General features: G+C 38.9%; 1 protein-coding gene across 2 annotated transcripts in view; it reads left to right on the top strand.

Moving 5' to 3' along the window:
- Positions 1-2,083: 2,083 nt before the first annotated feature.
- Positions 2,084-22,388, top strand: part of ESCO1 (establishment of sister chromatid cohesion N-acetyltransferase 1) — a 33,714-nt gene continuing 13,409 nt past the window's right edge. For both annotated transcript variants that reach the window (XR_004242912.1, XM_032123384.1), the window contains exons 1-8: positions 2,084-2,179; positions 4,801-4,904; positions 5,063-5,261; positions 5,836-7,198; positions 7,849-7,960; positions 9,144-9,207; positions 11,283-11,397; positions 20,691-20,822. Coding sequence is in view for 1 of the 2 variants with exons in the window: in XM_032123384.1 (XP_031979275.1) it covers positions 5,065-5,261; positions 5,836-7,198; positions 7,849-7,960; positions 9,144-9,207; positions 11,283-11,397; positions 20,691-20,822 (1,983 nt within the window). In the remaining variant the exon portion in view is untranslated. The remainder of the gene's footprint in view (positions 2,180-4,800; positions 4,905-5,062; positions 5,262-5,835; positions 7,199-7,848; positions 7,961-9,143; positions 9,208-11,282; positions 11,398-20,690; positions 20,823-22,388) is intronic.

The raw sequence follows: 22,388 nt of genomic DNA, 5'->3' as shown, positions 1-22,388 counted from the left end.
GTGAATTCATGGTCAAATAAACTGAGACTGTGTCTATATTGGCAAGTAGAACATACTGATAAGAGTGGACATGCCCAGCAAAGATGCCGAATGTTGAGATGTTGATACAGACACTTATCTGCATTTCAGGTAGGACCTACTTCAGGTTACCCCTAGGAAAGTCATATGGATGGAGCACATTAGGTATGCATGAGGTACCTCTGCGTTAGTATTCCAGTTAGGATCAGCAGCTCACTTTTGAAGGGAATCCTCTGATGGCTTCCACTTACCATCCAGGGTCTTGGAGCATGCATAATGGATTCCTTTTGAAGGAACCCAAACCCACAGTTACATCCCCAGAACATCCCCAATGTATTTAAACTCCAGCTGTCACTGCATCCAGTGACAAAGCTGGTCCGGACTGCCACATCAGTGGTATGGATGTCAGATCTTCAGCTTTTTGTTCAGAACTTGCCAATGTAGACAACAGGCTCAGACACAGAAATATCCCGAGGCCAAGAAGCCATGACGTAAGGTTAGGTGAGGTATAAACACTTGACAAGTGTAGCAAGGACTGAAATATCCCAGACTCTGGCAAAAATCACAAATAGGTGGTTACGCTATAGAATGAGTTGTGAAACACTGTGCAGAGTACACAGAACAAAAGAGCTAGCTGGCACATTCAGAGTTACTGCCAAACTTAGGAAAGTAAAACAAGTTGGACAAGTGGACTCAAGCAGGCAGCTCTCTGGGTGAACTCAGTGCTCTGGAGAGAGGAGTGGACACTGCACAGGACCAAGACACACCCAAGAACCCTCTTTAATCTCCCTGACACAGACAAGCAAGCGTCTGTCCTGCTTTACACCCAAGTGACATACACTGGCACCATGACACACCTGTACCAAGGGGGCTGGCAGCTGTCTGCGCACCTGCACCGCCGAGCAGCAGCTGAGTAACCTACTTCAGAGGTGTCTGCAAACATAATTGTGAGAAGGGGTCTGCAAACTCTGAGGAAATGCTGCTGCAAGCACATCTGCTGTAATACCACCAGGAACTTGGTGGGACTCAGAATCACAGAAACACAGAATCAGTCAGGTTGGAAAGGACCACAGAGGGTCATCTGGTCCAACCTTCCTGCCCAGGCAAGGTTATTCTAGAGTACATGGCAAAGAATTGTGCCCAGATGGTTCTTGAGTATCTCCAGTGAGGGAGACTCCACAGCCTTTCTGGGCAATCCGTTCCAGAGCAGGGTCACCCACACAGTAAAGAAGTTCTTCCTCACGTTCAGGTGGAACTTCCTGTGCATCAGTTTCTGCACATTGCTTCTTGTCGCACTGCTTAGCACCACCAAGGAGAGCCTGGCTCCATCCTCTAGGCACCGCCCTTTAGATGTTTATATACATTGCCAAGGTCCCCTCTCAAGTCGACTCTTCACTTTTCATTTCACTACGGCTGCCAGCTGTGAGGTGTCAGCTGCTGACTGACACAGCGCGGGCGCCAGCGCGGTCACTTTGTCCCCACTGGCCCCATGGCACGTGGCGCCGCTTTCCCTCCTTGTTTTTGGCAAAGGACGAGGCTCGGACAACCCACCCGGGCACCCAGCAGTGCGAGTGGGCCGAGCCACCGGGACATCGCCGCCAGAAGGGAGCTTAAAGATTGTCTGGTTCCAATCCCCTTGCCGTGGGTAGGGACACCTCCTACTACAGCAGGTTGCCCAGAGCTTCATCCAGCCTGGCCTTGAACACTTCCAGGGACGAGGCATCCACAACTTCTCTGGGCTACAGGTTCCAGTGCCTCATCCTCTCACGTAAAGAATTTCTTCCTAATACCTAACCTAAACCTACCCTCTCTCAGTTTGAAGCCATTCCCCGTTGTTCTGTCAATATATGCTCTTGTAAGCATCCTCCATTCCTTAGATGCATGTTTTAATTAGTACCGTCTCTGGATTCCTTACTGAACGAATTCCCATACGGCAGCGACGCCCTCACACAGGCGACTGCGCATGCGCGCACCACGCCGCTTCCCGCCCTCCCCGTTCCGACTCCCGCCGGAAGATGCCCCGTCCCCGCCGGGGGAGGCTGGGCCGGCGGCGGGGCGGGCGGGACGGGGCGGTGCCGCGGCGGTGCCCGGCTGTGGGCGGGTTCGAGGCTCGGGCTCGCCGCCTCCGCCAGCGCCGGCACGTCGCTGACACCCTCGCGAGGTAAGCGGCCGCCGGCAAATCGGGGGACGGGGGGGCCCGAGGAAGTTGCTCTCCCCCGCACTCCCCCCCCCCACCCCACCCGTGTCCTGGCGGGCCCCGTCACCCCCGTGCGCCCCGTCCGGGGCCGAGAGCCCGGCGGCGGCTCCTCCCCGGGCCTGCCCGCCGCTGTCGCGGGGGAAGCGGGCCGGCCGTGCCTTGTCGTGAGCGGGAACCGGAGCGGGCGCCCGGCGGCGTCCGGCCTCATTCTGGCACCCCCGCCCTGCCCCGGCGGCCCGGGCCGCGGGAGCTCCTGGCCGGGAGCGGGGGCTCCCCGCCAGGCCCTGCTCCAGGAGGGCTGTCACTGCGGGGCGCTGGGGCGGCTGACACCGGGCCACGCTTGGAGCCCAGCCCTTCCCTCTCCTTCTTTTCCCTTCCCCCTGAGTTGTGCCGTAGGGGCTGCCAGGCGCTGCCGTGGCCCTTAGCCGGGACGCCTCAGGTTCGAGACGCCGTGCCCTGTCCAGCAGGTGGGCAACCAGCCTTAGCCCCTGCTTTAAGGACCGGAGGCTGTAAGACTCGCGTTTCTCTGTTTTGTTCGTTTGTCGGTTTGGGTTTTTTTTGGTTTGATGTTTTTGTTTGCTCTGTTCTGTTGTTCCGTTTTTTTTCCCCTGTAATTCTTGCACCAAACCTTTGCTTGAGTTCTAGTTTGTTCTGCACTTGTGTGTCTTCCCTGCTTTCCATAATCCGGCTTTTACTAGAGGGTGACTTCTCCAGGGCAGAGACTGCCAGTTCTGGAACGTCTGGAAAAGACTTCGCTCTGTTGTGCAAAGTGTTAGTAGGAAAGAAATTACAGTTCAAGAGCTCTGTGGGAGGAGAGTGTATTTTGTAGTTTCCTGAGGAGTGCCAGTGAGGGAAGTTTTGTACTTTCTGTTTTGTACTTGAAAGTCTTCTGTGAGTGTGCCATGTCATGTCTGGAAAAAACCGAAAAAGGTCCAGGTGTGTACAGTGTGTGTCATGGTATTCTCAGATTCTGAGGGTCAGTATTGTGCTCTAAGAGACCAAAGACCTATTCAGCAGCTGGGCTGTTATTTTCAGGATGAGTGGCCATACCGCAGCTCTGACAGATTTTCTTTGACTGGTGGAAACCCATAGGCGTGTGAGATGTTATGGAGCTCATGAGCTATTAGAATGTAGGCACAGAAATTCTGTTACCTGTTCCTTAGGGAGAGACGTGAAAATAGCATCACGAAAAGCGCTGTTAGTGATTTCTTCCCTGGGTAGAATTTAAAAAATATACCTCAAATATGGGTTTTTGTCATGTATCTTCTTTAAAGGAGGAGGTCAGAAGACAGCACTGGTGTCTGGAATCTGAGTTTCAATCAGCTTTTTAATAAAATTACCTGTTTTGCATGGTTAGAAATGCTTTCGTAAGTGGATAAATGAAAATGAGGTGAAGGACAATATAAAGTCTAAAGAAAAGAAAAAGTGCAGTTGTTTACTTTTTCCTTTTGAATAATGACTAATTATTAAAAGGAGCTTAACATAAGTGTCTTTCAAATTATTAGAGAAAGACACTCATTTGTCAATACTGGAAGTTGTACTTTAGTTGTAATGAACTGACAGTGTCTGGTCTGTGTTGCACAACTGGTGACTTGTTCCTGTTTGACCTTAAAAATCTGTCAGATTTAACATCAGATCAGTTAAGGTTTGAAAAGCAATGTAGTTTCATAGAAATCTGTATATAAGCTGTAAGTCTGTCAGTAACAAAAATTAGTAGGTAATTCTTGATTGAAAATGGTGATGTGGAAGTTCTGACCACTGAGTCTTCCAGTAAATTTTTTTTTTTTTTACAAATTTTATAGAGTTATTACTGAAACTTTATTGAGCAATTATTATCTATGCCATAATACAGTAACAGTGTCTTTGAATAAGGGAACTGAAAAGTTTCAGAAGTCAAAAATGTATATGAAAGGGATGATCAGCCAAATTGGTGAAGATTTTTTACCAAGAATCTCTGTTAGTTTTCAGACTCTTGTGCAGAGTAACTTCTGCATCGTTAACATCATTTCAGTTCTCTTGAAGACATTAACTGCCCAAGGGAAATATCTCTCATAATGCTACTTTCTAGGCTTTCCATCTCTTGATTTGTAGCTTAAGTCATGTTAGAAGGAACAGTTGTAGGTGGTTGGTAATGTCTGTGAAGTTCTGTTGTAGCAGCCACAAAACTTGGTAACTGAGTCTAATGTGTTTATTCCCTGTCACTGTGAAGCACAAGACTGACAGCAGTCCCACTTTCTTATTGGCTGGGAAAGAGAGCAGCACACTATTTTCTGGAAAAAGGTGAAAGGCTGAGAAACTTGTTTTTGAATTGTACTGTTATCTGCCACCTTTCGAAAGGTAAAAGGGTGTAGTGTTTAAGACAGCAAAGTGCCAAAAATTGTTGGATATGGAAATAGGAAATAAAATTTGCCAGTTGTTTTTTGGTTGGTTGTTGGCTTGGATTTTTTTTTTTTTTTTTTTAGTTCCTTATCAATGAAACTTTAAAGCTAAGCATTGTTTGAGGGGATGGAAGAGGGTGGGAATTCAGAGTCTGAGAAGGAAGTTAATGAAGTGTTTACTGCATGAACATTTTCTGTTCTTCATAGGTGGCATGAAACGTCCTGTTTGTAAGCATATGCATAAGGAATGCTCTTGGCACACCTTGATAAGTTACTTTGGCCTAAACATCGATTGCCTTTTGTAAAAACCTGTAAGTAAAATAAGTGTAATTTGGTTTGAGATTGCTTTGATGATTTGCTTTCTGATCACAGCATGATCTGGCTATAAAAGGAAAAGTGAATATATAAAAGTGAAAAGTTATGATATTTGACAAAGAATCTAAAAGCTGAGTCACGTGGTTTTTTACAGAAATGGCAGCTCAGAAAAGGAAGTCTACATTAGTAGAGCCTTCTGCTAAACGTCCAAAGCTGGACAAGAACAGCAAACCATCTTTGTCAAAGAAGGAAAAAGAGGTGTCGGATACAAAACATGGCTCAAATAAATCAAAGCCCAATCAGTGTGCAGTGCAGGAGAAAACTGTACCCAAAACCTCTGTCAAACCAAACAGGTCAGTGACAAAAAAAGTACGTAATTGTTTCGTGTTATCTTGATAGACTACACTAGTGCAGAAACAATCTAAGCAGGGGGAATCTGAGTTAAAGATGCAGCTAAATAGTTAAATAGTGCTAGAAGGTAGATCAGATTTAAATCATTATGTATGCTGTCTGCTACATGATTTTTCTCTGGAAGCATGTAAGTGTCTTGAAATCCAGAAAGACCGCCTTCAAAAACGTTTCTGAAGTAAAAATAAATTTAATATTATCTAAGCTCATACTTCATTTGAAAGTCACAAGTATCAGTGATTAAAAACTGCTAGACATATTAAAACGCGTTCATCTGGGGTTCATTGTTCAGTTTTGCAATGCATAAATAACATTAAATACAACACTTAAGAGTAACCAGGTGGAAGTGAGCTCCTTTTTGGAACAATTCTAGGGCAAATTCTTCTAAAACTATTGAGTGTATAAGATCTAGTGTTTTTTAAAAAGAAAAGAAAAAAAGAGGCAGAGGAGGAATGAAAAGAATCTTATGACAAATTCTACTTTCTGGATGCTGAAAAAAATATTATTTGAATCTTTCAGTGATAACACCAATGAACCTGAAGTAGTAACACGCATGACTACAAGATCATCAGCATTGAACTCAAATAATAAAACAATACCTGGCAAAACAGTCCAGCAGCAGCAGCCTAAATCTGCAGAAAAAAAGGAGGTATGCCAGAAAAAATCTGTGCAAGAAATTCCTAAGTCAAAATGCTTAATTGCACCAAACGAGCCAGTAACAAGGAGATCACAGAGACTGCAGCAGTTAACACATGTACATGTTCCAGCAAGATCCCTGCGCAGCAGAGAAGTTAAAGAAGAAAAAGTTTTGGAAGTTAAGCACGGTAGCCAGGCAAAAAGACAGGCTCACAGTGTTGCAGCAAAACCACTGAAATCTGCTGGAGGGAAAACGGAACAGAAAAACATAAAGCCAAACAATACAAACGAGGATAAAGAAATACACGGAGAAGTGACCAGCTCTCTGAAAGAGAAAAAGTGTAAAGCAGGCAATAAAAAAGATAATGCCAGTAGCTTTCAACACAATCTTCAAGGGTCCTCATCATGTCCTGATGAGAGTCTTGAGGAGGTCAAGAAAGACCAAACAGGCCCTGTATCTCCTAATTCTAGCAACACGAAGAAAGTAGAAATTGATTCTCTTAAGCCAAATTCTACAGCATCTAAGGAAAAGCAACAAACACATCAGACCGTAAAAGCCAGTACAAAACCAAAAAATACTCCACAGCCATCTGTAAGTGAGACGAATGTGGCTGATCAACCAGAGAATGATGCAAAATCTAAAAGGGTGAGCATCCTTGAACTTTGTGAAGAAATTGCAGGTGAGATTGAGTCAGATACAGTAGAAGTGAAAAAAGATTCCCCTAATGCAGAGGATAGCAAAACAGAGGAAAAGCATGATGACACGCAGTTACAGCAAAGTGAAATGCTTACTCAGAAAGAACCCAGTCAAAGTACTCAGTGCAAACGGTTTTTCCCTAGCAAAAAAGCAATGCCTGTCAAATGTACTCTGAATGGTAGAAATAACTCCTCGAACAAAAACTCTAAATGGACCAAAATTAAATTGCTGAAAGCTAGTAACGCGAAGCAAAGTAACTCAAATTCTCCGAATGCCCCCAAGCTTCCTTTTCTGAAAGATTTCCCTGAAGTTTCAGAGGCAAGTCAAATGGCTGCAGAAGCAGAGCTTTCAAAGGCACAAGGCAAGCTGTCAACAAGACTGTTTGAGAATGAAAGTACAACTTGTGTGCAGGAGAAATCAAATACTTCATCTGAAAGAGCTGAAGCTAAAGAAGTGACATTAGAAACAAAACAGCCCACAAGGAAAGATGCAGAAAATGGTTTGTTGCCTAACTTGACAAAACGTTTATGTGAGCCAAGACCAGATGAGGTAAGTTATTTTAATTATGTTGTTCAGTGGGAGGTTGTTCTAAATCTATTTTGTTTTCTGAGAATCCCATGCTCAGAACTGTTTTAACACTGATTTTCTTTTACAGTAATCTGAAATTTTCAAATGTATTAAAGATTTACTGCTGTGTTGTCATAGATGGGTGATAGTAAACTGAAAAATTAATCGATTTTACCCTCCTAGATTCTGTTGTTAACTAAATGTTGATCAGTAAAATTTTGTGCTGGAGCCAAAGGTTGTACAGATTCATGTGGACACTTCTTTGTGCCTTCAGTTTCTATAGCTGCTTTGTTCTGCAAAGGTGTATTAGGAGAGCACTTGTTTCTCTCTCATTTCCCTATCTGAATGAGTTTCTATTAAAATTTAGGATTTTAAGGAAACTCTGTTATATAGGAAATATTTTACAAGCTTATATATAAAATGAAAAAGATTTTTTTCAAAATCAATACCACAAAGTTCAACATGGACTAGCTAATCAATTGCACTTTGTCTGCTTAAATTAACACAGGAATCAGAAAACCAGTGCTGTATTCAGCATGTTAATACTTAGTTAAATGAGTGGTTTTGTTAATAGGTTAAAGACATTGGATAGCTTGCATGTTTTTTTATTTAATGTTTTCTGTTTTGCCTAGAACTTTCGATTACATTTGGAATCAAGTCCAGAAAGTTCTCCAGTAAAGTGTGTTACAGCTCCTAGGCCACCAAAACAATTGAAAAAAGAACCCAGAGAAAGTGAACCTCAAGGTAACTGTCTAGTATGAATTTCTCCACTTGGTTTGATCAGTTCTGTGGGAAGCATAAGTCTCCCTTTAAGAGGAGTGCTTCACAGAGTAAGGTGTAGCTGGCACACAGCTGAACTTCTGGGGGTGGAGCTGTTGACCGGCGGTTTTGTATGGCTTTGTGTCACACCCAGGGCCACTTGAGTAGCTGAAATGTACTGAACCAAAATGTATTTTTTTCTCTGGGCTGTGCAGTGAGAAAGAGGGGAAACCCAACCAGATTCTTTCCTTTTCCATGTAATAAAGCAGTAGAACTTCCATATTTCAGTTGGCTTCTTCTCTTGGCTTGGTTTTTGTTACTTCTCTGCTCTATTTCCTTTGAATAAGTATCTGCATTTCTTCTAAGTTTTTCTACTTGATCTTAACCAAATTATTACTTCAGTAATCATTCTCCTGTTTTTATTACATAGTCTTCATTTATCAGCACGTGAATGCAGTTTGTGAAAGCTTATGATGAGTGTGATGTGAATGTTTTGACTGAAGTACATTTGACTAAGAAATACTATCAGTGGGTCACTAACTTTTCATTAATTTTTTTTCTGTTCTTAGTGGTGAGGGGTTTGTTCTGGGGTTTTGGTGTATTTTCTTAGTCTGAACCTTAGTTTGAATGCACTGTTCTATTATTTAGCTTAACTAAATAGTTGGGGTTTCTTTCCTGCCATTGTAGGATACTTTTGAAGGGTAAACACTCTTAATTTCTCTTGGAGAATTAAAAAAAAATTTTTTTTCTTTCTTTTGTTATTCTTGATTGTTTTTCTTTAAAGTGTTTTTCTTAAGTGTTGTAGAACATGCTTCAGGGGGGGCATACTATACATTTATTATTCTGATAAAATATATACAGCTATTTATATATGTGTGTCAGTATAAACATATTTAAAATCCTATATAGTTTACTGCTGGCCTTGTTTAGCTGCTGCAAAGTGTTCTGCAGAATTGCTGTCAAAATGCTGGAGAAAAATGCCTTTTTTTTAATAAGTATACCAGGAGAAAAATGCGAATACTGCCTCAAACTTGAAATTTTTTTTAGGCCATGAACAGATTGCAAAGTTGTCTTGAATATGCTTTTTGAAATTCACTGTTTGTGTAACTCAAATTTCCTTTGCAACTAAAAACTTTATAATGAAGTTACGATCTTTGATTAATTGTAGATTTGGCTCCCACGCAGTTGATGCAAACATCACTTACAAGTCAAGCTTCTGAATCTGAGAACAGGTATAGTATTTCATACATTAGGAAATTGCAGTAACCTTGCATAGAGTTATGAGAGAATTTATTACAAAACTGTTGTCTCCCAGCCTCAGTTTTCAGTTTCAAATAAGTGACTTGTCCTTTGTTTATACAGACTTTCATTTTACCCCATTGTTAAGGGATGTTTTTGCTTTGCTAAGGAAATCATCAAGATATTTTTAGCTGTGCATTTATTTCAAAAAATATTATTTAACAGAGTTGGAAAAACATTTTTACTGGTCTCTTCCTCAGATGGGAACCAGAGAGTAACGGAAGGATTTGCCACATGATTTTCACTTGCTGAATTATTTCACTTAGGTTTGGAGTTTTTTACTCCTTTAACTATGGGAGTCTTGTACATGTGAAATCTTTTTAGGTGGGGAAGAGGGGATTTAATTTGGAATTTCATGATTGCTGTGAAATGAAGGTGTCAGCAGCCATATTAAAAAGAAAAAGTTCTTGGTACTAAGTTTGTCTTACAGTTCAGGTTTGCATTTTAGCCTTGATCACGTTGACTTACAGTTTTTTGAGCAGTCCTGGCATAGACTCTGGTTTTAGTCAATTACAAGCTAAAGACAAAAATTTCTTTGTATCTGATACCTTGAGCAGTAGCAGTGGTCAGTGTGGTGTTACTGCTTTCTATATTCATAATGGGGACAAAAAGAAATGTTTCAGGTTAATTTTCAGTACATCTCTCTGAGGCCCCATTAACAATTCTGACTAACCAACTCCTTTGTACATGTTGAAAAACTAAACTACTATGGAACTTCACAGAAGATGGATAAGGAAGATAGATGCAAACTACTTAAATGAGTGGTTTAAAATGTATTGATAAGTATTACAATAACTTTGATTTTTCATGTTTTTATTCTCAACGGTCAAACATGTTTATGGTATCTAACTTAAATTTATTACCTTTACTGCCTGAACAGGCTCCTATTGCTTTACTATTATCTGAATATATATTTTAATTTTGAGACCTTTCTTACCCTGCTTTCTCTATGATGTCCAAGATTTAAGCCATCATTCTTTCTGTGGTACTCCCGCCATAATATAGAGTAATCTGTTATCTGTGTGCACATCAACAGTGACGTAGCTCTCTTTAGGGCTTTGTAGGAAAAGGCAAACCTTTAAGTAGCTACTTAATGCAAATTTTAGGGCACATGAAAGGAATAAATAATTAACCCTAATTTAACACAAAAAATACTGTTTTAAAAATGTCTGGCAAGAGTGTTATTTTTTAAAAAGCTCTCTGGATTAACCTGCTACCTGTGCTACAGCAGGTACCACAATTAAGCGTTTGGTCCTGTGTCCTTACTTGGCTCAGAAACAGAAAATATGTAAATATCTAGTATGTATTGAAGTATGTGTATTTTTGTGTGTGTTTTGCTTTGGCAATCTCCACGAGTTTTATCCAAACCTGGAATAAATGTCATTTTTTTCCCCTGAATATGGTAGCAAGTTCATAGAATGACTTTGGTGACGTATTTTCCAGTGTTTTCTCTCAGCTGTGACAAGGGGAAATTTAAACTCAGTGAGATTGCAGTGATACCCATGCATTTATTCCTTGGGTCCTCTTCTTCCTCCCTTCACTGTCAGTTGTTAGAAGAGAGTAAGTTTTAATTGTAAGGATTTGACATCTGGTTTAGATTTGTGAGAATGTATTTACATGGTCTGCTTTAGCAGCCTGATGTATGATACCTAAACCTTACACTGGAAATATATAGCGTTAGACACCATTGGTCATGCTCTGGAAGTTCCTCTTTTAAATGCTGGTGCTAATGGTTGTGACTAATTGACCCACTTGATAATAATTTTTTCCTCATAAACCAAAAAATTCTTGTAGTTAGGCTAGTCACAAACTGTGTTTTTTGATTAATCCTTTTATTTCCTTAGTTTTCCATTTGAATTGCAGATAAAAATATACAGGACTGTGTTTTATGTAAGTAATTTGGATTAGCATCTTGGTAAAGTTTGTACTAATCACAGTGGTTCTGAATATCTAGCATGATGTGTATAAGCAGTTCCATTTTTAACATGAAATGTATTTGTATTTCAAGGGTTCCATTGTCAAATCCTTCATTAGCATCAAAATGCAGTAACTTGCCATCATCTGAGGAACATATTCAGAAGCTAAAAGAAGCAGGAAAAGATGGTGATAAGCAGCTGATCACAGTAAGTAATACCCTTTTAGTAAGGCTTATAGCTTCTCGAAGAAATTACTTCTGAATTTGCAGTGCTGTGTTTTAACAAATTTGTCTAAAAATCATTACTTACTCATACTACTTACCACCACTGTAAATGACTTGTAAAAGTAGAACCTGTACTAAATTGCCATTCAGTGTTGATGGGAGATTGGTGGCAGCAAGCCTTAATGTTTAATGTTTCTTGTTAAAATAAATTTCTGCAATTTCTAAATAGAATGGCTGTTCTTGGAAAATAGGGAGAGTGAATGTGCCTTTACTTCCGTGTAAATTATCAGTTTCTTAAAATTTCAGATTTACAGGAGGAGATGCATCTGGTAGATTGCGTGCAAAATTAATACCAACAGATTTGTTCCTGTGTCCTTAAAGTGTCCATTGTTCTGAGACCAACTTAAAGATTTCCCAGTGCATGCACTTATTTTTACCATAGTATTTAAGCAACAGTACCAGTTAGGTTATTTATTCTTACCCTTTTGACTGTGAGCTACAAAATACAGCTAACAATAAAATGCAAAATGAGAAGGGAGTGACACAGTTGTTCTGTCGTCTTGTAAAATCACACAACTTGATTGTGAGAGAGTTGGAGTTTTTAGTTGTTTTGGTTTGTGTTTTTAATAACCCCCATGTCAGCTAATCCTTGAGAAATGAAAGGCTAGAGAGGGAGAGGAATCCAGGCCATTAGGAAGGACGCAAGTTTCTTATGAAATTATACCTCTCATATATATAATTGGAGATGTTACTAAATCGTTATTTTTTCATGTAATACATGGATTATACACATGGAAGTATTTACTGAAATAGAACCAAGTGAATTCTGAACACTGTCTTATATCCATATTGAAATATTTTAAAACTAGAGCTTCCTAGAACTAAATTTATAAATATATCCTTCATTTGCCTGAAGTTACACAAATCTAGGCACATACAAATCTAGGCATGTGAATGCCCAGCCGCAGGATAACTGAACTGTGTCTAACGTTTAAGAAGTATTTCAGTTACTGCCTCTTTGAAATTCATTTTACCAACAAAATTAAAATAAATTATTAAATATTTTAACTACATTAAAAGGACTATAAGAATATCCCTTTTCATTTCTGTAAAAGTAACTTAATTTTTACTCACACAGTAATAGAACTTGGCTGAAAAGTTGCTAGGATCTTTGACAAGAAGAAATACAGAACTTCCTGCTTTGCTACTGAAGAGGGGTTGTGTAGCCCTCTGCAGTGTTTATTATACAAAGAGAATTTTTGCAAGTTACTGACTACTATGCTGGTAGTATCCTTGTATTCAGCTAGAATTAGGAGAGTAATCTTTTCTTTAGGTATACAACAATAAAAGTTATTTACCAAACAAAATTTTAAAGAAAGGGTCATTGATGAAGAGCAATGGGGAAAATGAGGAAGAATGGGAGAGACTTAGTTTGTGGTTTTCTGTGTGTATTTCTGGAAAATGCAAGTGAGCATTGTATTTAATTTCTGAATGTGCAAGTAACAGCTTCACAGTATCTTGCGTATTTCAGCACTTCATACAAATCTAATTCACTTTGATTTCATTGAGTTCAGAGTAGGCTTTTTATTGTGTGGAAAGGGCATTTTAATCCTTTTTATTGGTATTTCAGTTTACCAAGAAAACATTAGATAAGGTATTGGTCTGTTGTTCTTTTACCTTGGGGAAAACTGCTCTTTTGTCAAAACAGAGAGAGGAACCCAAATACTAGGTAAGCCACTTTGTAAAATACTGACCTTGACCTTGATTACAGTGGAGATGAGACGCAGTTACATTTAGAATAGTTTGTGCCAGCTTCTGGAGGTGAAAAGTGGCTAAATTCATTTCTAAAGTACTAGACTTTCCTCTTACAAATACTCAAAAGATTGGGGAATAAATGCATGTAATAAAATAAGGTACATTTTGTAATTAATAGTTTTACTTGCAAAACCATGGTGAGTTTTTAAAATGTGGCTTCAGAATGGCTGGGCTTATTTTTCTGTTAGTAGTTGTAATTATTTTCAAAGGTGTTTATGTTGTGAGAACAGAGAAATTATGAATTTGGTTTAAAAACTGCTGAGATTGAAATTTCTCCTATGTGGAGAGCAGTCTCACTACACAAGGTCAAATCACTTAAATTAGCATTTGTAGTGTCTACAAAATTATAGTTAATAGCTAGAAATCATTTTTATTTTAAGTGTCTGGCATGTTAAGAGAAGCAGTTGCATTATTCTTTACCTTGAGCAAAGTTGGGAAGTCATGCTTTTATTCTTAGCAAGAGACATTTAATTGGCACTTTGTTAGCAAAAAAAAAAAAAAATTAAATGCCTGAAAGATGCAATTTTGGGCTCTCCAGTGTGAAATCTGATTCTCTTGCAGATCTGTCAAGCCAGTCCATCTTAATGTATGTACAGAATCCTTTATTCTTTTTGTAACCAAAGCTGAAAAACTAATTATTTATTTGACTAGTCACATAATGTAGTATCTTTATTTTGCTGCTTTTTTACTACTGAATTTTCCTAGTCTTTTGTATGTACGTTTGACACCTGTCTTTTTAATTTTCTTTGCGGTATCTGAGGCTCAGAATCTGGAATGTTACAGTATTGTCTGTGTATTCTAATCTTTTTGGTCCCTGAGCTATATTTAGAGAGGTGTTATGGTAAAACTGGGCTTTGTTTTTCACAATATGCTTTGGTTTTTTCATATTTAATCCTTAAAGATGTATCTTAGCCTCCTTCTTCTCCCATATGATTGCTATAATGAATAGCTTAGTTTTCTTTTTTTCTTAAGTAATATAATCTTTACAAGCTTTAAGGCTGTTTGGCTGTAAGAGAAGTGAAATAACACAAATTCTGTTCGTAGAAGAAATTTTTAGTAGCTGCACTTGCACCAGTCTTTCTTGGTACACATCATCTATTTATCTGGGCAACTTTCAAACATAAAATTATCTTCATTTTGTAGAAGTACATCTAAGTCAAACGATGGGTTGTTTCTGTTCAGATTTGCTTGCTGTCGCACATCTTAAAAAGCAAGTCTCTTCAGAGCATGGAACTTCAGCTGAGAACAGCAAAGAGTCTAATATTCCAACAAACTTCACAAAGCAAACAGTGCCAGAAAACAATGGTGTTTGAAGTGACATGCAAAGACTTAGGTTCAGACTGAGGAGAGTATGATCTCTTTTTTTGCGGGAAAGAAATTAAGGTCGAGGCTTAAAATCCACTGCATTCCAAATCCGTGACTTAGTGTTTGATGGAATAGTCTGTTCTGAATATTTGTGAACTGCACCCCTTACACTTCATTTAAATGAAGTTCAGTTGGTAGGTCAGCAGGTTGCATGAAGCTCCATGGGAAGCTTTATAGACTAATGCACTGGAATTGTGCTTTACTTTGCAATTACATGAATGTGATTTGCAAATACGGGAACTTGAATATGAAATCATCTGTTCTTTTAACTTCTGAAATAGAAATATAAATGCACAAAGCACATGTTTTCAGTTTTGATCAAAGGAGAGATGCTGTACAACCAAGACAAGGAAAGTCAGTTGTTTTCATCTTGTAAAAATTCTGCTTGCCTGTCCGACCTAGGACAGAATTTTGACCATAAAAATAAGAATTCATAAAAGCATTAATGCTACAAAGGAACGTCCTAAATAATTACCTATGAAGCACAGGGATACTTACTCCATTTTGAGGAGGTCTGTTGCTTTGAATCTGGCTAGTATTTTGAAAATAAGTCATCAGTTTTAGAAAAAAATATGTAAAATGAATGAACAGTGAAAACAAATCACCAAAGTGATAGAAGGATAGTATAGAGTTATGGAGACCTATTTTGCCTTTCTAGAGCTCTGAGTTAATGCCTGGATGCTAGCAAATGTGATTAAATGTAGTTGATCTTTATAAGTATCAGCAAGTGCATGGATCAGGATTGCGTGATGGAAGGTGCTTTTGATTCTTAGGTTTGAGTTGGTGCTACATGTGGATGTGATGTGCATGCTGATCCAGTTTACACATTTGGATATTATACTTGAATTTTTCTTTACATATATTTTGATTAAAATTGAACACAGTTTCCTGCTTGACTGAAATAGGTTATCTATTAAATAAATATTTTTATTTAAGGTGAAAACGCAGCCCTTAGCGGAAATAATAAGTGTAAGAGTGATTTCTTATGAGCCTGAAGAAACTTGCATCGCAATCATTTAAAGTTGCTATTTTCTTCCTTAAACTGATATAGTCTGGTTAGGCAATTTCTCTGAAGATTTAGAGAATGGCTTTTGGGCAATCTCTCATTGTTCTCTTTAGTTCAGTACTGCCTCTCTCCTGTCCTGTAAGCCCAGTGAAAACGAGACAGTGACTGCTGTGTAAGCATAAGGGAGGGAGTTTGGTACTTGAGAGCAGTTACTTTTCTTCCTACACAAATGGTGCCCTTTGGGATAGCTCTGTTATTACAGGGATGGTATTCTTCCTTATTATCACTTCTTCCCGGTTCTTCTTCACTGCAGCAACCCAGCTTAGTCTTGCAAATTCAGGTGGCTTGTAAGTGGTGTCCTTTGTCCTGAAGGGAGGTGGGAATGTTTTGTAACGTTAGCTGGGAGCTGCTACAGGAATTCAGGCCCCAAGGCCGCTAACATTGTGTTGTGGGTTAACCCTGGCAGGCAGCTGAGCACCATGCAGCTCCTCCCTCATTGCCCCCAAGTGGGATGGGGGAGAGCAGTTTCACAGGTAAAGCAAAAGCAGTGCATGCAAGCAAAGCAAATTAAGGAATTCATTCACTACTGTTCATCAGCTTGTAGGTGTTCAGCCTTCTCTGAGAAAGCAGGACTTCATCATGTGTGACAGTTGGGAAGATAAATGCCATTAACTTCAAACACCCTCCCCTTCCTCCCTCTTTCCCCAGCTCTTATTGCTCAGCACGATGCCATACGGCGTGGGATAGCCCTGTGGTCAGGTGGGATCAGTTGGTCCTGGCTCTGTCCCCTCCCAGCTTCTTGGCACCCCCATCCTCCTTGCTGGCACAGCAGTGTGAGAAACAGAAAAGACCTTGAATGCTGTGTAAGCACTGTGCAGCAATAGCTAAAACATCCCTGTGTTATCAGCCCTGCTTTGGTCACAGATCTAATACACAGCACCGCAACACCTGCTGTGAAGGAAATTAACCTTATCTGAGCCAAAACCTGTGCTCATCAGAACACTTTCTGTGATATTCCTGATTAATATTTTTATATAGGTTAAGAACCTGTCCATCGTAAATGTTGTGCAGATTTATTTTCTTACTTTGTATTGTTTTTCATTTTGCTTTAGCCAATGACTAGTGAAGATACAATTTCGTGATGGGTGATGACCCTCCATTTTCATTTTTCAAGTATATTAAGTAAAACTAGAAACATCACAGCTTTGAAAGTTTCAAGTTGGTTTTGTTAGAATAGCTCTTTAGGAAGATGGGCACTGGCGACGGGCTGGTTTTTTCTTGGTTGGTTTGGGTTTTTTGTTCAAAATGAAGACTGGATTTTATTCTGAGTTGGGACATGTCTTCTGATCCTCCTGGTCAGCAAGGGGATCTATCCATCAGCTTCAGTCTTGAATGCATTTTTCACTGAAATAGCATTCTTTGACCTTTAAATTTTCTTTGGAGAGCCCCAAAATCTTTGTGTTGTTTCTTCCTGCACTTCTTGTATTTCCTTTCCAGCCTGCCTGTTTCTCTGGCTGGGCTTTATTCTTTGTTCTGTGAAAAGACTAGAGAAGAGGAAAAACAATCTTCCTCTAACTAATACTAGCTAATCAAGACGAAGGTGACCTAATCTGTGCCTGAAGAGAGAGAAAAGAAAGGAAGAAAAAAAAAGGCCCCTTTTCATCTCCTACAGAGGCACCAAATGCCTTTTTTGCTTGCAGGGTTCCTTATTGCACATATGGAGGATCAGCAGACATGCACCTTCTCAAAGAAGATATTGGTAAGACTTTTCTTTCTGTCTAACACAGAATTAAGAAAGCCTTCTGCATTTAAGGCAGTGTTGTCTCAATGTTCAGTTACAGTTAGCCTTGAAACAGTGGATATCCTGTACTTGAGGATTGCCTGAGGTGCTGGAATGCTTAATTGCCATCTACATGTGCAGAATTTGCTTAGGAAATAAAAGTGTATTTTCTCTTTATTGTTACTGTTTAGAAAACTGAGTTGTAATGGAGTAACACGTTTTTTTCTGCCTGAAACCCCACATTTTCTTGAATATTCATCTGAAAAACATTTCTGTAAATTCTGAGTGCCAAACCTCTTGCATCTTTTTCTACTTGTGACAAGTCAGCACTTTATTTTTCAGTATCTGATGTTTGCTGAGAAGATTCCACCCCTACACTTTCAAATCCTAGTTATATTTACTCATAATACAGAAGGTGCTCCTAGGTTGTTGGGGTTTGGGGTTTTTCAGTTTTGTTTTGTTCGGGGTTTGTTTTGCTTGGCTTGGGATTTTTTTGTTGTTGTTGTTGTTCTAGTTTTTTGGCAGCATTTTTTGTAGTTTTTTCGTTTTGTTTTTTTGGTTGGTTGTTGTTGAGCTCTTCCCATTAGGAAGGTCTGGCAAGCTTTAATGCAGTATTATGATTTGGGACTTTTTTCCTCTGGATGCATGCCCTTTCCACTTTTGCTTATGCAATGGCATCAGTTTAAAAAGAGTCAGATCCTCTAGATGTTTTATTGAAGTACAAAAATGCATTCTTCATAATTCCTTACTTTATTTTGCATGTCCTTTTCTGTTCTTGTAGTCTGTGTTGGATTTTAAAGCTCCTGCTTTTAATTTTTGGCTGAAGTATTATGTCCTGTGCTGTGGCTTTGAAATAATACTTCAGTTATGCAAAAATCTTCTTCCTTGTCTTCAGGAGACTGTAAAATATTTCCTAAAGGCTGTACTCCACATTTATCAGGGCTGTGCAGTTCAAAAGATTGCTTTAGGTACTACAGTGTGCTTTTTTTGATAATTCATGAAACAGGGTTTTCATATTAACCTATGTTGTTAGCCCATTGATACAACTGAATATGTGTAAAATAGTAGTATCCGTGAAATCCTTAGAAAACAAAATCCAAAGGGAAAATCTCCCCCCAAAACTCGAAGCCACTGATACCAGCAACATCTGAGAAAGTCTGACTGTAAAATACAATATGGCAGTACTATTCCAGGGAAGTAATCTATTCCTGGAAACTTGCAAAACAGCATATGTATTTACAAGGCAAGATGGGGTGAGCTAGGAAGCCAGAGAACTTTGAGAATATCCTTGCCTTGAGTTTTCTGATGACTTCCTACATAACTAGGTTTTTTTTGGCTTGAGATTTTTGTTAGTAAACTTACAGGTTAGTTTAATACCTTGAGCTTCTTCATTATTTGAACAGAAACCACTTTACAAGACTTACTGCAGTACAAATACTTAAGACTTGCTTTATGTAGCTGATTTTCTAATTTAAATGGTGGGGTTTCTTGGCATATATTCCAAGCATCAAAGTACATTTCACTTACCCTCCTCTAGATATAGGGGCTATGTTCTCCGTGTTCAAGATAGGATTTTTAGGTTTGGTTCAGTTGGTTCATCTCTAGATAGTCAGCTGTACTGCCTTTTATCATTCAGGTATTAACCCTTGAAATGCAGTATCTTTTGGTGGCTAGAATAGGTACTTTGTTTTGCTGCTTTAGAGGAGGTCTGCAGGTGAAATAAAATGTGTTAGGTTTGATTTTTGCGCTTTTAAAAAGCTTGTCTTATTCTGACTTTACAAATCTAACCTCAGGGTTCATCTTTCCCTTTTCCTTCAGAAACATAATGTACTCCTGTTTCTCCTTCTGTATACAGTAGGAATCTATATGTTGATGTATGGTTAAAGCAATGACTTCCTAGATTCAGCTTCTTTGTTTTGGCTGAGTTCCATAGATGTGCTCCTAAGGAGATGTTCAACTCTGAGTTTGTCTGGCCTGTTGTGCCTTTAGTTTCTTCTTGGAAAGAAACTGATACCTATGCTTTAGATGGCACTAATGTCTCTTTGAAATAAGTTGCTGTTGTGTGGAGAATTGAACTGTTGTTTAGCTCTTAGACATGCCTTTGAAGGTGGAAGGAATAGAAAATGTTTTGTAAATACTTCTTCTGTGTTGCAAAATGCTAACTTCTGTAAAATTCAGTTCATGTGATCTGTTTCCTTGCAAATTGCGCACACAGATCAATTTAATGTTAAGAAACACCCTCAAATCTTTTTTTCCTCATGTAGTGTACTGGTCTAGAGTAGAATAGAATAACCTCTTGTTTCTCTATTGCTTGTGATGTATGTTTAAATAAATTAAAAGTGACATTTATTGCTGCTTACATAAGCTCAATTTCCAGATGTAGTTGAAGAGAAAAAAAAGTAGTTTGAGCATTAAGCGGTAACTTAAACATGCCTTTTTGGCTAGGGATTTCATTCTAACTGGTATTCTTTTGCTCTTTGCAAAAGGCAACCCCAGCACCTGGTACTTCACTCTTTTTTAGGCACTGACTCTGAAATCTGAGGATGTTTCCAAATTAATAACACTTCTAATGAATAAACATAAAGCAATAGGTAGAGTAGTGCCCTGAGTTTGGTAATGGTTGCATACAGAGTAGGAGGATAACCTAGAAGGTCATGAGTACTAGGATTTTCCATTTGCAGTGTAGCTGCTATACGGTGTCTCAAAAATTGCCTTGAAAGATTTGGTATTGATCAGCTGTTGCAGGCATTTTGCTGATCTTAATGATTATTTCCATAGCTTTTGTTTTTTTATAATACCCTTCCAGATTTTCAGGAAAATGGCTCACCTGTGGCCTACCTCAAAGCAGCTCACAACCAAAAGACAAGCAGCAGCAGAAGTGTGGGGAAAACCAAATAGTGTGGGGCTGGATATGGGAATTTTCTTTGTGGAAGATGTTTATATTTCTGCAGATGGGAAAATGAAGGAAGAATTCTCTGTTCTTCGTATGTCATAAAATAAAAGTAATTTGTTCAGAAGTTATGGGGGTGGAGGTAGTTTTTTTAGGTGGAGTTTGTCTTGTGATTGATGCCTGTGCCTTTTAAGGGTATATGGGTTTTTGAAAGATGAAATTCTAAATTCTGTGCTTGTTGTTTCTCCTGTTTCACCCCGTTTTAGCCTTTGTGTTGAATTTCCAGAAGATATGCTATTAGGAGGGATATCCAATTCAATGGAAGTTCTGTTCAACTGTATTTACCGCGCAAGGAATTGATAAATACCTGTTTTGTGGGTTATTTGTTGGTTTGGTTTTGTTGTTTTCCTTTTTTTATAGGATGGAGGACAGAAGAGATTTGGTGCTATTTCCTGTAATATTTGTGGAATGCTTTACACTGTGTCAAATCCAGAGGATGAAACCCAACATCTGTTATTCCACAACCAGTTCATAAGTGCGGTTAAATATGTGGTAAGAAAACCTTCTCTTTTGAAAGACATAAACAATATCTTTTGTTCGCTGTGTACTAGTTACAATTCATATTACATTAAGTTGTGTTTTAATAAATTATTATCACAGTAGGCCACAAATCATCCACTTTGGGAAATAAATGTTTTTAAAAGCCGTGGTAGAGAGGTTATATGTTATGTATAAAATTAGTTAGTACAATAATGGCGTTTCACTGCCATATTACTATTTGTGCTACAATTACCTGATCTTTGGGAGGTGTGAGGATAGCGATAGGAAAACAAAGGAATGTCACTCTTCTGAAAGTACTAAATACAGATTTCTGTACCACTGGTGTTTGCAGCGATTAACTTAATAGTCAGATGAAGGGCTGACTGTCCTCTTTCTGTAAGTGTGTGATCTTAGATGACTTATAAATTACTTTTCCATTAATTATGTGTAATTTGAGGAGAGACTGCCTAGGAACTCAACTGATACAACTTCCTAGTGTATTGAAGCTATACTGAATTTATAATGAGATTGTGATCTCCAAAATACAAAGTATTATTTCCAAGCTTCATTAGATATGCTGTCTCTGATTATATCTCTCATAATAAATCTCAGATTTGAAAAATGCTGTATAATTTCAAGTACATTGTAAAATCAGCTACTTCACACTAGCTGATATTACAAGACATAGGAAATGGCTGTTGACATGTCTGAAATCCAGAATAGAATCCACAAAGTTTATTTTCTTTATCATACATGTTACCTTCAGTACTCTACACTCGAGTAGATAAGACCTCCAGGATAACTGAACTGAGGCCACCTATTTATTTCATGTAGGTACCAAATGGCTGTTGGGCTACTCTTAAATCTCAAGCACAGCTTTATCACACTGTTTGCAAATATAAAGCTGTAACTTCATAACTAAAGTGCTTGAAACTCCCTGGTGAATAGTTCTGGTATTTATTCTGTCCTTGGTTAGTTTTCACCAAATAATCCAGATGTCTGGAAAGATCTCTTCTGATACACATTGGCTGCATCATAGGGTGGGACTGGGCAGAAAGTGTGATGGAACTCAGTGCATTATAATGGCAGCATAAAATACATTTCCCCATTTTATCCTGTTTTTCCTCCCTCTCCCCACCCAAGTACTTTCAGATCTTGAATGTTACCAAAGATGTAAACATAACTTACAGAAGATGGTGTTTAGTTCTTTTGGACAGAAGCTGGCACATGAGTTCAATAGCTACTTAAAGCTGCTATGTTCATGTAGGTAAGAAGCTGTACTGAAGTTCTGAAAGTTTTGGAAGTTGAAAGAGCTGGAATTTCACACTTGTGTGTATGTCTAGGGTAACAACATAATTAACATAAAAGTGAATGAGCACACTGCCTTAAACCAGTCATAAATAACTTCATACAGAGTTAGGCATGCTTTTAACTGGAGAAAAACTTTCCCTGTTATTTTCTCACTTGCTAGCCATCTTCTTAAAACTTCCAACAATATGTACTCAAGCAAATTATTTGTATTGTCAGTTCAGTGAGTAAACAGTTTTCTCTCTGTAATCTTCTGAGGCTTTAGTTGTG

The sequence above is a fragment of the Corvus moneduloides genome, chromosome 1, assembly GCF_009650955.1.
Source record: "Corvus moneduloides isolate bCorMon1 chromosome 1, bCorMon1.pri, whole genome shotgun sequence".
NCBI classification, from domain to species: Eukaryota; Metazoa; Chordata; class Aves; order Passeriformes; family Corvidae; genus Corvus; species Corvus moneduloides.
Note: the sequence above shows the minus strand (reverse complement) of the source record. Positions and strands in the feature narration are given on the sequence as shown.